Source organism: Convolutriloba macropyga, chromosome 13, assembly GCF_964194025.1.
Source record: "Convolutriloba macropyga chromosome 13, txConMacr16.3, whole genome shotgun sequence".
NCBI lineage: Eukaryota > Metazoa > Xenacoelomorpha > Acoela > Convolutidae > Convolutriloba > Convolutriloba macropyga.
In genome coordinates, this window is record NC_134480.1 from 41,525,633 (window position 1) to 41,540,258 (window position 14,626).

The 14,626-nt window shown below is 35.6% G+C and overlaps 3 protein-coding genes across 5 annotated transcripts in view; 1 reads left to right on the plus strand and 2 right to left on the minus strand.

The window, feature by feature from the left end:
* LOC142352235 (nucleoporin p54-like) overlaps positions 1–1,538 on the plus strand; it is a 608,913-nt gene extending 607,375 nt beyond the window's left edge. For all 3 annotated transcript variants that reach the window (XM_075404695.1, XM_075404697.1, XM_075404696.1), the window contains exons 9-10: positions 237–540; positions 1,232–1,538. In XM_075404695.1, the coding sequence (XP_075260810.1) occupies positions 237–540; positions 1,232–1,444 (517 nt within the window). In that variant the 3' untranslated portion in view covers positions 1,445–1,538. The remainder of the gene's footprint in view (positions 1–236; positions 541–1,231) is intronic.
* Positions 1–14,626, minus strand: part of LOC142352233 (sec1 family domain-containing protein 1-like) — a 354,741-nt gene that overhangs the window by 281,679 nt on the left and 58,436 nt on the right. The gene's annotated exons all lie outside the window — the stretch shown is intronic.
* The window catches only part of LOC142352238 (uncharacterized), a 32,388-nt gene continuing 23,065 nt past the window's right edge, over positions 5,304–14,626 (minus strand). The window contains exons 2-4 of the mRNA XM_075404701.1: positions 10,601–10,721; positions 5,911–6,353; positions 5,304–5,616 (exon numbers count right to left, since the gene is read on the minus strand). Of these exons, the coding sequence (XP_075260816.1) occupies positions 5,358–5,616; positions 5,911–6,353; positions 10,601–10,721 (823 nt within the window). The 3' untranslated portion in view covers positions 5,304–5,357. The remainder of the gene's footprint in view (positions 5,617–5,910; positions 6,354–10,600; positions 10,722–14,626) is intronic.

Here is a 14,626-nt window from a genome sequence, read left to right on the forward strand (position 1 = left end):
TCAGCAATTAATAAAAGGAATAGAGATTTTTTTCCGTCTGGTTTTTTAATGTTGTGAGACTGCAGATCTACGAAGCTATCCCAGCTTTTTCGGCCATCTGCTAGCTACATTAACCAGTTTACATTTACCTGGCTACTCCGAAATTTGTTTAGAAAATTTTCATTTACTGCTATGAATGAAGTATCGTGAAAAACCTGCTCCTAGGCCTGATTTCTATCTACGCCATTCTTTTTCAGGTTGAGTCAACAAGTACAGATGAACTCACAGCAGAAGTCACGAGTGAGTGCAATGCACAGTGAATTGAAGGACCTCAAGCGACGTCAGGCATTGAGTCAGGCCAAGCTAGAAGAGCACAAACTCAAGTGCATGCAACTCAGCCATAAACTGCTAGTGTCCATTGGGCTAATTGAGAGGGCAAGGAAGTTGGGGTACCCGGTGCAAGATGACGAGAGTAATTTATACAGACAGCTACAGATCATACACGAGCAGTTGTCTCAGCCTACAAAGTTGAAGAGCCAATTATCAGAGCTTGTATCTCAGGTAGGATCATTATGCTCTCTAATGGCAGTATCTTCCGTCAAAATATTGCTCGGATAAAGGCCTCTTTTAATTTTGAGTTTGATCGTTTGACTTTGATTTTGTTTTTCTTGCCACAAGTGACCATTCAAATGTGAAGAAGTTCAGTTGCCAGCTGAGTCTGAAATTCCAAATTGAGGGTCAAACTGGTAGAACTGTACAAATTATTTGGTTGATGACGGATTATTCAAACGACTTTGAAACCAAAACCGACGACAAAGGCTAATTTATAGATCAGAGCAATGTTAAAATTTTTAGACTACTAAGAGATGTGATTGGCGTTTAGCGGTGGAATTGTCATTTTCTGATCTTAATGATAAAATACCTATTCGTGATTGTTTCAATGAACTCGTACTTTAGTAGGGTTGCCTGATTGATTTACCTCCAAACCAGTTCTTAAATAGAATATTGCGAGATTAAAAACTCTATAACTCTTTTTGTTGTTAATTTCTTGAGCACAAATACACTGCTTCCCAAAAACATCACCCGACTAGGCATAAAAGCCTTTAGATGTCCTTTCAAGTGTGTGTATGTAAATTAGTTATATCAACTAATTGTTTTATAAACATACTTGAGAATAATCTATGATTATTAATATGGCGGACAAGTATTAGTGGGAATGAGATTCAGTAAGGTACCTTGTGGTGTTGTTCAGGCACGATTGGGCGGGGGAGCAATCTACAGATCGTCCTCTCTCAGGGGAGGGGGAGGGAGTGACCAGAACTACCAGGTATCAGCTGATCACAAGAAGGAACTGGCTGCCTTCCTTAAGAAGCAGCAGGAGGGAATTGCCAATTTAGTCCAAATGATGAAAACAACAACCGAAGAGTTGAAACTCATGCAGAATAGTCTGGCATCTGCTTCTTAGTGCATTTTCTTTTTTAGCAGAAACAGTTTCATGTTGATAAGTGCTGGATCTTCTCCGTTTTTGCTACCCCACCTCTTAGAGTGTGCGTACTATTATTAACCCCCATGTGATGTATTTCTTCATAATGGTATATGTAATGGCACGTGCTCTGAAACTTGGTATGCATAACGTAGTTGTTGGGGGGGGGGGGCAATAACGGAAAAGATCCCGGCGCTGGGATCTATTCTTGGAAACCTTTCCCTAGTCAAATATTTGAGTTTTTTAAGGCGGTTTAAAAGTTTGGACTATTTGCTGCGATGATTCTGAGATCATAGAAAGTAGTTGTTGGGTGTAATCATTATTTCAAGAATAGAGACCAAATCAAAAGAATTTTGTGTTGAAATTTTCTTGTTTTCGAAATTAAAAATTGGTCAAAGGCGTTTTATCAGTTTCAAATGAATGCTTGTATTAGTTCCTGAGTTAGAACACTTGATAATATCGTCAGAGAAAAGTTTTGCTGCTAAAAAGTCGGCTGTCTAGATATATAATTATACATATTTAGATAAATAATGAAACTTTTTGAACTCGAGGTGTAGTGAGATATCGCTACCTCTTAAGAACTTACTAAGAGTTTTTTACTAACAAAACCGACATATCAAAACTAGGAAATTCGACTCATTTAATCAGAATTGTTGAACACATATGCTCTGGAAACAAGGCAAAGCTCATGCGCTCTGGAAACAGGCAAGACTCATACGCTCTGGAAACAAGCAAGACTCATACGCCCTGGAAACAAGCAAGACTCACGCTCTGGAAACAAAGCAAAGCTCATGCGCTCTGGAAACAGGCAAGACTCATACGCTCTGAAAACAAAGCAAAACTCATACGCTCTGGAAACAAGCTAGACTCATACGCTCTGGAAACAAAGCAAAACTCATACGCTCTGGAAACAAGCAAAACTCATACGCTCTGGAAACAATGCAAAAATCATACGCTCTGGAAACATGCAAAACTCATATGCTCTGGAAACAAAGCAAAAATCATACGCTCTGGAAACGAGCAAAACTCATACGCTCTGGAAACAAGCAAGACTCATACGCTCTGGAAACAAGCAAAACTCATGCGCTCTGGAAACAGGCAAGACTCATACGCCCTGGAAACAAGCAAGACTCATACGCTCTGGAAACAAAGCAAAACTCATACGCTCTGGAAACAAGCTAGACTCATACGCTCTGGAAACAAGCTAGACTCATACGCTCTGGAAACAAGCAAGACTCAAACGCTCTGGAAACAAGCAAAACTCATGCGCTCTGGAAACAAGCAAAACTCATACGCTCTGGAAATAAAGCAAAAATCATACGCTCTGGAAACAAGCAAAACTCATACGCTCTGGAAACAAGCAAGACTCATACGCCCTGGAAATGAGCAAGACTCATACGCTCTGGAAACAAGCAAGACTCATACGCTCTGGAAACAAGCAAGACTCAAACGCTCTGGAAACAAGCAAAACTCATGCGCTCTGGAAACAAAGCAAAAGTTATACGCTCTGGAAACAAGCAAAACTCAAACGCTAGGGATACGTGGAAGAAAGTTTGTTTTGGTGCTCTTCGATTTTTGCAATTCGAAGAATTTGAATTGTATTAAGGAGCTGGGACTCGAAGAGGAGTTATGGGGATCTATTTTGTCGGGTGTTTTTGAAACAGGATGTGAATTCAATGCCAGAAGTGACAAAACTTCGAGTTTCCTTTCTTGCTAAAAAAGTTTAAGGCGAAGAAAAGCGTGATGTTCATAACAGTGTTTAAAAGAAATCGAGAAAAGTAGCGATAAAATGGGCGCTGAAAAAAATTTTGGTGTGCCCTTTCTAAAGCATTCACGTATTTCAATTTCCACTTTCAAGCATTATGGTGATTCCCAATGATGTCAACTAATTGTACATCTGGAACTTTTGTCAATCTAATGCAGATGTCAGACTTTAAGATGCAGTTTGGATTTTGCTGGTTTAGAAGCTTTTTTTAGCTGTTTGCAATTTTTTAATCCTTTTTTAGGTAGTTTTCAAGATAAAGTTAATAGATTTCGCTTTTCTCAATCTTTGTATAACGAATGGCTTAATGAACCAAAAAAGTTTTTCTTTAATGCGCTTGGGGTTGAGCTAATTGTTAATTCGAGTTGATTTTGGAGTCTCGCTGATATTTAATAACGGAAAATCCAAAACTCATACAAGATTATCTTCTAGAAGACAACCTCAGAAACTTTTTGTACTGACTGAAAACAGCCCCAGTTTTATAAGAGCGCTGTCTTTTTTATAATATATCTTCTGAATTTTGAAACCCCGTGCAGTAGAATTCAAAAAGTGTGTAGGTTTTGGCTTTGATTTATTTTACACTACTAGCAAAACATCGAGAAAAATTAATAGAAGAAATTTTTTTCTTATGATGGGATTTTGTTCGTGTGGTCCTTGATTAGTTTGCATAGCAAAATTGGCTTTTCTCACTGTCTAGTATACTGGTGTCAATTTTGTACTAAAAAAATTTGGAATTTCTCAAAGTTTTATATTCACAATCAGCAGAACATTTCTCTGGAGCGCTACAAAACTTGTTTGTTTTCGTAGAAACGCAATGGTTTTCTTTTTGAACTTAATAGTGCTGGTTAACGATGCGCAAATAATGTTTTAAAAGATTTACTCTTGATTAAAAACTTCCAATAGCAGATGAATTATCTGAAATCTAAATGCTTCTTCCCCCTGTCAGAGTTTTTAAGTCATTGATTCATTATTAGAGAACTAGGTCCGACAAGTCGTTTAACAATTATCTGAATTGCTTTTTTACATGCAGAATGCTTTTTGAAACATGCAAATTTAAATTAGTGAAGAAGGGATACCTCTGTCATAGCTTTTTCATCTAATATAGCTCAACAGGATTTTCACAAGATTAAAAATGAAACACTTTTGTCAAATTTTTTTCTTACTTGCAACATGCAGTTTTTGTACGGTTGCGGAAAAAGACCCACGGAAAAACGGAAAATACCACTTCATTTTAGATAGAAAATAAACCCCCACGGAAATAAACGCCCACTTTACTATTAAAGATCTGCGCATTTAGCGCGTTTGCCCATGCCTCGCGGACCATGGGCATGCCTCAGCGGCCCGTGGGACTTGATATGGAACTATCACAACTGAACAAATTATCACGACCGAAGTTCAATTTTAAAATGGTGCTTTTATAGCCGTGGGGGTTTATTTCCGTGGGGGTTATTTTCTGTGGGGGTTTATTTCCAATCTAAAATTAAGTGTTTTTTTCGGAATGAGTTTATTTCCCAGACCCGTTTTTGTAGCAATCGGCTACAGTGATGAGTTTTTGGTCCATAATGGCACTTGGTTTAAAATTATATTTTTGAATTCTTGAAACGGCAACTTTTTTCAAAAAAACTGCAGAAATTTCAATTAGTGCAAAGTATCCATAAAAGAAAAAATGTTCTTAAGATAAGGCATGAACTTTGCAGGGCTTGTTTAATCAGTTCATGGGTTCCTTGAAAGAGGTACTGCTGAAGTTAATTTTGCGTCTGAGAGTACCCTAAGTTTTTTAAAGTAGTAAAAAACGATGGACATTTGTTGAGAATCTGGTGCATTTTCGTTGATTCTTACAAGTTCATGCATCTTCTGGCCAAATTCCTGCAAGATTGACTCGTGTAAAACTAACTTCGGAGTGCCCTCTTTTTCAAAGTTTTAAAAAAATTTGAGACATTTCAAAATAACCTGTTTACAATTTGTTAAGGTTATTTGCTGACAACTAAAATATTAAAGGAATCATTCATCTTGATGAGTTTCCAAACGAAATAAATGTACAATACAACCATCAATAAGCTCAATTTTTATCAAAACAAAGAGAATGGAAATAATTAAATTAGAATCACTAATTTTGAAATAAGAAACATACATTTAAAATGTTAGTTCACGCACTTGCTTCATGACGTGTGACCTGTAATATCTGTTCATGCTTTCGGACGACTGAAAATTGTCTCCTCTGACGTCATTTCTGGACCCAAGATTGCTGCTGCTGCGTTTAACAGGTGACATGATTCTGGGTAAATGTTTGTCACTGATTGCCTTTATAGCCTTCTCGTGTTTTGCCCAGAAGCGCATCCGGTTGTTGTTTGAGAAGGATTGACTGAGAAAGGAAAAATCTGCTCGATTGATCCTGAAAGTACCTCCTGGTTGCCCGGGTTGGATTACATAGCAAAATGGTTTTATTAATTATTAATGAATCCTTTAATTACATGAATGAATAGTTTAATTACATAGCAAAATTGAGGTGATCAATTAAGTTATGTTAATAGCCTAAATTAGCGGTTAAAGCTTGACCTCGATATGTCAAATTATCTCGAAATTCATAATTTACTTTATTGCTTTTCAGTTTCAACCTTTGATGAAACCTAATTACAGGAGAGGCTGAACTAAAAAAGATAAGCTGTACAAGATTTCATATTCTAACGTGATGGCTTTCAGTGACTGAATCGTAGGCACTGGGGGTTCTCCATTCGGATGCACCTTTCGTCCAAGCACTTTCAGTAGATCGACTTTGGGTTTAGATGACAAGTCGGGCCCGGGGTCACGGCTCATCTCCCCTTCTTCTGTCGTGACCAATTTTGTGACGTGCAAAGGTGACCCTTTCAAGGTTTTAATTTTGGGCTTACACTTTCTGGCCGGAAAATTTTTGGGTCTATAGAGCTCAAATTGCTGATCATTTTCTAAAGATTCAAGTTCCATGTCGGACATCTGGCCTTGATTTTGTTCAGCTGTTCTTGCAGTTTTTCTGCTGACGTCCGTTTTAGATCTGGGAAGTGTGAAGAAAACTTCCTCAGTTGTCTTGGGCTTTTCAACGAACGAAACTTTGTTCATGTCCGGAATTCTCTGTTGTCGAAATCGCTCTTCTGACTGAAATCGAGTTGAAAAAGTAACAATATGTTTACGAATTCGCATGTTACAAAATAACAGCTTAGTTATATACACTTTAAACTGATAAATTCACTCCGAAAGATTACTATCGTTTTCATGAAACAAGTATTTGGGGGCGGAACCCTAGTAACATGGTAAAACAGTACTGATACATGCTATTCCAATTGCAATATAGTAAACCAGTACTATAACAGAGTAATCTATAAACTGAGTTTTGTTCTGTTCAGGGTTTTTTTCAGAAATCCGTTTTTATAAAAACGGATTTCTGTGAGCGAGCAAATCAGCGCTGAATCGTAGTATACCCCAGAATGTTTTTTGGTCTGGCCAGATTATGATCGTTACTTTTTACCCTGTTCAGACTGAAAACCATAGTATACTATGGTTTTCAGTCTGAACAGGGTAAAAAGTAACGATCATAATCTGGCCAGACCAAAAAACATTCTGGGGTATACTATGATTCAGCGCTGATTTACTCTGTCACTATCATCAGGGGGATATAAATATATTGTGCGTGTGTGCCGTCCTACTCTGAGGGTATTGGTGCTTTTCTTAGATGCTAAGAAACAGTAATTTTTCAGTCCTTTAAATTTACAAATCTTAAAAGATAAACAATTGTCTTACAAGAATCTTACAAGATAAATATTCGTCTCTTAAAAGATAAACATTCTTTGCAAGAATCTTGTAAGATCTTACAAGATAACCATCAAAACTCGCCCCGGGTAACCTTTGATTTCTTTTTTGATGTCAAATCCATAGATGATTTGAGTATCAACGAAACTGGACTAAAATCAAGATAGTATAGTTCGAAATTTTTCCGAGAATAAAGAATTTTTAAAACCTCATTTAAATTGACGAAAAATTGCAGGCCTCTCATAGGTTAAAATATTGGCTGTTTTATCACTATTTTTAATCATTTATACTATTGCACATTGGCTTTTTCAGCACTTTTCAGCAATTTTGATATCTAAAAAGTAAACCCGCAATCCGCACAAGCCAAGTCGTCCTTCCAGTGAGAAGGGGCCTTATATTCTTGGTGCTTGCTAATAAAAGTAAAAGTTTGTTCACAGCAGGAAATGAAAAGGATATAGATGCTTAGTATGATGTTTGCTAAAGTGCAATGGCAAATAATTATGATGATCCACATTTTTGTCTCGATTATCTACCAACTGAAGCTGAGATAGACTGCATATAAAGAAGTGATTCATATTTTGATAGTAAAACATTGCTGGATTCTTAGAAAAAAAGACACGTCTCTACAAAAAACGGTTTAAACCAGTGAGATCAAGTTCTTTTACTTCACCAAAACCAACAGTAGAACAAATAAACCTGAAATCAGCTCCAATGAAAATTCTCAACTAGAAAAAAAAACAACTATCTTGTGAACGGGTAGCTTATCAAAAAAAATTGAGATCCAAATAACACATTTCCCGATTCCAAGGTGAATTTCAAAATGTAATGTATTTTAAGTAACAGGTTGCCTCAATTTAATTTTGATCAAAATTAAATTTTAGAATTTAGACTTATAAGTGAGTGCCGAAGTTAAAAAAAAACTGACCTCCGCATCAAGCAGAGCTCTAAAATTACGGGATAAACCATGATTGAAACAGAAAAGAAACTATCACGGGAAAAAAAATGCCGTCTCAGCAATCATAATAATTGATTTTGCAGCTACCTTAAAACTATCTAAATTAACAAAAAGAAAACGAATCAGTGAAAAATCAAATATAGATTCTCCAAAATCGTACAAAACTGAAACAAAACTGAATCGGGTCAATTTTTTATTTAAGATGAGCTTTGTGTTGATTAGGAAATTTAGGTATGTCTCACAAGTGGCTCATGAAACTGCTAATATATGAGACTGAATGGTAGCACACCAAAAACAACAAATAAATGGCCAGAAGTCAAAACTCACTTCTATTGTTTTTTAAGAGAGGATCAACCAATCATGATAACTTTCAGCTGGGAACTCAAATTGTTCATTAGTTTATTTTAACGCTAATTCAACCAGGGAGATCCGTCATTACTCAGAGTGTAACAATTCTACAGATAAGCACATTCAAAGTTAATAGTCAAAATGTACAAGGTTTTCTAAAACAAGTAATTTTAAAGTCATCAGTACCATAAACGAAGGAAAAGGAAAACGAATTGTTTAAACATGCTACAGACATGTAGAACGTCAAAGAGACCTCTCAGAATTGAGATTAGCAAGAAAACAATATGAGATTTAAGAAATGGAAAAAAATAATGAAAACACGCTGTCTGAAAGTCAAAAAACCTTAGTTTCTCACAAGATAATTGAAAAAATAAGAACTATTGAGATAAATACAATGCAATTGCTACACTCATTACATCACTTTTTTTAATTTGAACATTGGTAGATTCTTAACAGACGTCGGCACAAAATAAGGTTAAAACCACCCAGATAAGTATTACTTTACTAGAATGAACAATAGAACGAATGGAACTACAGACCCTTAATTGAATCTAATACAGTTCTGAAAATACAATTTTGTCAGTAATTACTAAATCTAGCAAATAACAAACAATGGTTCCTGAAGTCATTATCTCTCCTATTTCCAAACCGTAAAGTCTCTCAAACAAGAAGTTGATAAATACTCAGCTTGTTTGGCCCCTATATAACTCTTCACAAATTCTAAAGTCTCAACTTAGAGTCAAAAGTCAGTCCAGAAAACAATAAATGACATCTGAACTCACTTGTAAATCTGTATTGAGAAACCAAGTTCAAATATAAGTCTGCCACGCTAGACAATCGAATGCAAAAACTTGATTGATGTATGACGAAGTAATTTAAACTACTAAAAAGAAGGTTGATTGTGACTCAACTAAGAGAAATTGCCGGTGAGATTATTTTACGGTTTGAATATTAATATTGAAACGCAAAATTTTTTCAAAAAATCTTTTTGTCATCTTGGAACAAAGTTTAGATCCATCCGTTGGCAAATAAATTCTTTCAGAGGTATCAATTATGCCTCTACAGAAAACTAATTGACCTTGTGGCCACCCAAAACATTTGATGAGTCCGGTTCTAAGCGACCAAATTTATGCAAAAAACAACAATTGAGTGAAAAACCGTCTTCGGAAAAAACTCAAAAATTAACGAAATTCTTGAGAAACTAAATGTAGACTTGTTTTATCTGTGATATTTAATAATTTAAAGGACAAATTATATACAGACACTTCTCGTTTTTGACTACTGAAACTATTAATGAAATTGCAGAGATGGCCATAAAAACAAAATGGTCGGAACTGAAATTTTATTTGAAAAAAAAAACATTTTTTGTTCACTCAAATTAACCATTAGCTACAGCCACCAACCAAAGATAAAATTATCTTAATACACTAGTGAAATAAGTGAAATTTATCATTACTCCGACGTTGACAAAATTACAGAACAAATCATTTATTTTGAAAACTCAAAAGTTAACTAAAACTATTTAAAATGATTAGTTTCCTGGTAGTCACAGCTGTCAACTATAAACCAAAAGCATACCGTAAGTTCACGTGGATCAATTTAGGAGTTCAGTGAAATTTTTAAGTATTGAGAATCAGTAACAAAACAAAACAAAGAACAAAAGATGACAAAACAAAATTTTAATGAAAACTGGCAGTGTCAGAGTCGACATAATCATTAGTTGCCCACAGATCAATTCCAGAAACCAAAATGTATTCACCAGTGTAAAACAGATATATCTTATTTAGTATACTTTGCAAGAAAAAAGCGAGAAAAGTAAGCCAAAGCAGAAGTCAAATGACTGCGAAAAGTAAATACAACAATGGGTCCAAAAACCGGAAAATCAAGATCGAATTTCAAATCTGTTTTGAAAAAAACGACAATGAGACAGAAAAATAGCCTCCATTTCTCTCCAGGGTAACTAAATCTCGTAAATACTGAAAAGTGTAACATAATGGGGCACATTAACACAAGAACTTTAAAAAACAATTGCCAAAAATATGAACAAAATCAGTATGAAAATTAAAATGTTCACAAAAAAAACTTTAATCCTCGAGAACTCCTCAGAGAAGGCAAAATTTTGAAACCGTTTTTTTAAAAAAAGTTTGCACTCTACGTTTGACGGGCTTTCTAGTTATACCATCAAAACTCTCTAGAATAAATAAATCGATCGGCCAAAATTGATGGAAAAATAACAATTGAGCATATAGATTCTCTCCCCACAAGTGGGGTCGGAACAATAAGGACTGATTACGTCATTCGAGTTGCTTTGTCCTCTTGTTGTTGTTGTTGTTCGCACCGAGGCCATGGTGGTGTGGGATCTGTCTGTTTGACTCATCCAAGGTACGACCACTGACTGGAAACCCGGTTGCACGCTGAAAGAGGGCAATTACTAACATTACTAGGAATTAAAAATATATGAGTGGCATGATAGCCGAGAGGTAAGGTGTCCGGTTAATTTTTCAAAATCCTCAAAAGTAGTACAGACTAAAAAACTTAATGCTGTTTCGCTGCAGTTACGCAGAAACAAAATAATTATTTTTAATAGTCAATTATTGTCCAAACACTTAAGGCATATTCTACTAGGCCACTTATAGTCCTAGTCAAGTGATTTAAAGAAGTAGTATTAAGTTTGCAAACTTATATACTCGGTAATTTCCGATTTTTTGCCATTTTCAGGCCGTGATGACCGGGGAACTTCAAAGTAGACTTTTTCCTTAAGTACCCCCCCCCCCCCTTAGTTGTTGCACTTCCAAAAGCACGTGCTTTATTTTCACACAATTTGACTTGCAATGCAATGGCACATCCTCGTATTTCATAAGTGTGTGTGTGTGTGGGGGGGGGGGTGTACAACATTCTGGGGAGGATGTAGCGGGGTGGCGGGGGAGGGAGAGAAATATGTTTAGAAGTGTACAAATGGTCCTGAATTATACTATTGAATACCCATCCTGGTGAAAATTATGGCAAGTTTTCCCGTAATTATGGCGAATTCTACGGGACACCGCCTCACTGCTAAGATACCGTAGGGAAAGGCAATAAAATGACTGCATAATTTCCTATTGTCAGTTAACAGTAAATTGCGGACTTTTTTTTACATGTCACAATCATATTATGCAAAATTATCGGAAGGTCTTGAAAAGCCAAAAAATAAACCGTTCAGATTCTGATTGCAAATTTTGTAAACTTACATGAAGTGAAGAAATGATTGGAAGACCAGATCGAAAGTCAGTCTGAGAAAAAAAAATCAAGAACTCAAATTGATCGCAAGTCGATAGGAAGAATCTTTGCATGCATGGTTCTCCAAAATTTTCAGCCGCCAAATTTTCTCAAAAACATCAGCAAATTTTCAATTTTTTGTACTTTGGATTACTCCGGCCAAAGGTTTTTTAATCGTTATTTTACGAAGAATACAAACAAGGCATGCTTTTTGATTAGAAAGTTAGCTAAATCATCACCGTAAGTTTATATTCTTTGCATAAACTGCGAGAAGTCAAACCAAATAAATAGCTTTCTTATTACATAATAATGAAAAATTTTCTGGCACACTTAAGCCGAGGTATTTGTTGATATCAGGTGTGCTTATCTGCTATTTTCAGTTATCGGTTCATTGTCTGACTTCAATCAATGTTGTGTTTTCAACGATGTTGCTTATCTTTCGTGCTTAATCATTCAATGAGTCATCGAACCGGTATAAATATATGAATCTTGATTAATTTATTCAAACTTTTGCTTAGGGGCGAAAAATTGAAGTTCATATCCGATTAAATAACGATCAAATAAAATAATCTTTGAAAATTTTGCTGTTCTTGGTTCAATATTTTTTTCCGAAGGTCCGATTTGCAGTTTTTTTCAATTTTCAGTAGTGTCCATAATTAGCTTAAAAATGGCTTCTCAGGGATCACACTAATATGAAGAAATCTCAAAAAAGGTTTTTTAAAGAAATTGTTAATTTAAAGAAATGATTATAAATTGAGCTCGAAATGTCTCTTTCATCAACTATTTCGATTTTGTTCACAATACAAATGAATTCTTGAAAAGCAAATTGGCTTTTTCACTGATATCAGAATCTAACGACTGTCACGACTGCTCATTTTACATTTAAAAAGGGAGTTTGGTGCAGCCTAAATAGGTGAATAGTTTCAGATCTGTCCATGACCCTGACAAGACTGGCCTTGACCCTTATAAGTTTTTTTCTGAAATGATACTCGCTCGAGTTGTTCCTAAATTGTGAATACATTGTCTGGAAGTTCAGTGTTGGCCAATGCACTTTCTCAGTCAATTTTATGTCTAGCTAAAGTCAAAGTTCTCGACAAAATCAATACAGAGTAGTTTGATATCTCATGGTTTTTTCAAGGACAATTTCAGTCAAGGACTGTATTTTCATCAGTCTAGATCTCTACTAACGCAGAGGCGTTCTGAATATGTTAAACAAGCCCTCACCTTGATTGCCAGGTTGAGATCACACACGTAGACCTACCTTCATTAGAGAGAGGGCAAGATTGCGCTCAAAAAAACAATATTTGAATGCCTCTTCTAAAGCATGAATTTTTGTAAATAAACTGAGAGGAGTCTAATCAGAGACGGTGAGGAAATACTGATCAAAGGTAATTGTGAGGGCTTTTTACGACTTTAGGAGTCGAGCAGTCTGGAAAGTCAGGAACATGGTCAATTTTGGTCAACGTTAGGATAAAACTAGGTTAAAACATAATCAGTGCTCGCGTTGGTGTGGGTTGTTCTAGTTAGAAATGAAATGAAGCTACACAAAATTCCTTTTGAGCAGGCATAAATCTGATCAGAGGTCACTTTTATCTAAGATGGTCTGATCAGAGGTTACTTTAGTCTTGGATTGTCCGATAGGAGGTCATTTGGGCCGAGGACATCAGTCTGGTCCCTGTCTCCAACAAGCAGCTGCCTGACCGTTGTTTTATAAAAATTTAATTCAAAAGAACAATTTTTCGAAAGCAATTATTCAACAATCTGCTGTATTATTGTTCCGACCCCACTTTTAGTGGGGGGAGGAACTATATACTCAACTGGGTTTTTTGTTCAGTCAATTTTGGCCGATCGATATATTCATTGTAGAGAAATGTGTGTGGCATCATTAGAAAGCCCGTGCAGCGTAGAATATGGATAAAAAAACTTTTTTTGATTTTCGTTTTTTACAGGGTGTTATCGAAGTTTAAACTTTGAGAAAAGTAGAGTGAATTCCGTTGTTTTTGTTCACATTTTCCGTAAATTTCGACCAAATTTTCGTTAATTTTGCTAAATTATCTTAAAAATGTTAACGGTAGTGGGACTGACCTTATAATAAAAATGAGGGGGGCTACTGAATTGTTCGATGTGAGCTTTTTGACTAAAATTTATGCAAAATTTTTCAAAAATCAGACTTTTTTCTGTCAAAAATGGGACTCAATATGCATCTTTAGCCCGCTTTCACTGAATTTGCCGATATTGGACACCTTAAAACTGCTGTAATATTCATCGCAAACTTGAAGAGAGAGCTAGTTACACTCCCGTTGGTTATAAGAGCCTTCAGAAATAATAATTTTGACAAATTTTTGCAAATTTAGTCACGATAATTAAACGAAATGCATTATTTCTTTGATAACTGAAAAGTTTTGTCTAATATTTTATCTATTTCGCAACCATTTGAACAATTGAATGTCTTCTTAGTCGCGCAGCAAAATCGGGGCTGATACTGACCTAACCATAGGTCCATACGGTAAAAAAATTTTAGATTTTAATGGGGCGCGGCCTTTTAACAAAATTCCGCGTATAGTTTCCTATGCATATTGCTGACAAGAACTTCAAAAAAGGCTCTTTTATAAACAGATATTATTTACAAAAAGAATACTAACGACCATATTTTACGGTCTCAGAGTAAAGCTCGTTTTTTTATGGCTCTGACCAATTGCTTTCGTAAAATTTTGTGGGTTACTTATGTTTTGCATTCATTTTGTTATTACTTTTTGTAGTCCAATGTTATAGTCACTGAAATCAGTGATTGGGATGACCTATTAGGAGGTATATTTGAAGCAGACAGTGCTTTCAATTGTTACCTAATGTCTCCTATAACTTTGAAATCATTTGTTTTAAGAAAATGTAGGCGAATTTTGAACTTACCACCTTTTTCTCTTATTTCTCTCGGCTTCAGCGTAGTCTCAATGAAATTAGGCAAAAACCAATTTCCTATTAGTCAAAAAATTAATGTCTGTAACGGTTTTATATTTAATTAATGGAATCTTGGTTTTGACACAACGAGTTTCGTTTTTTTTAGTAT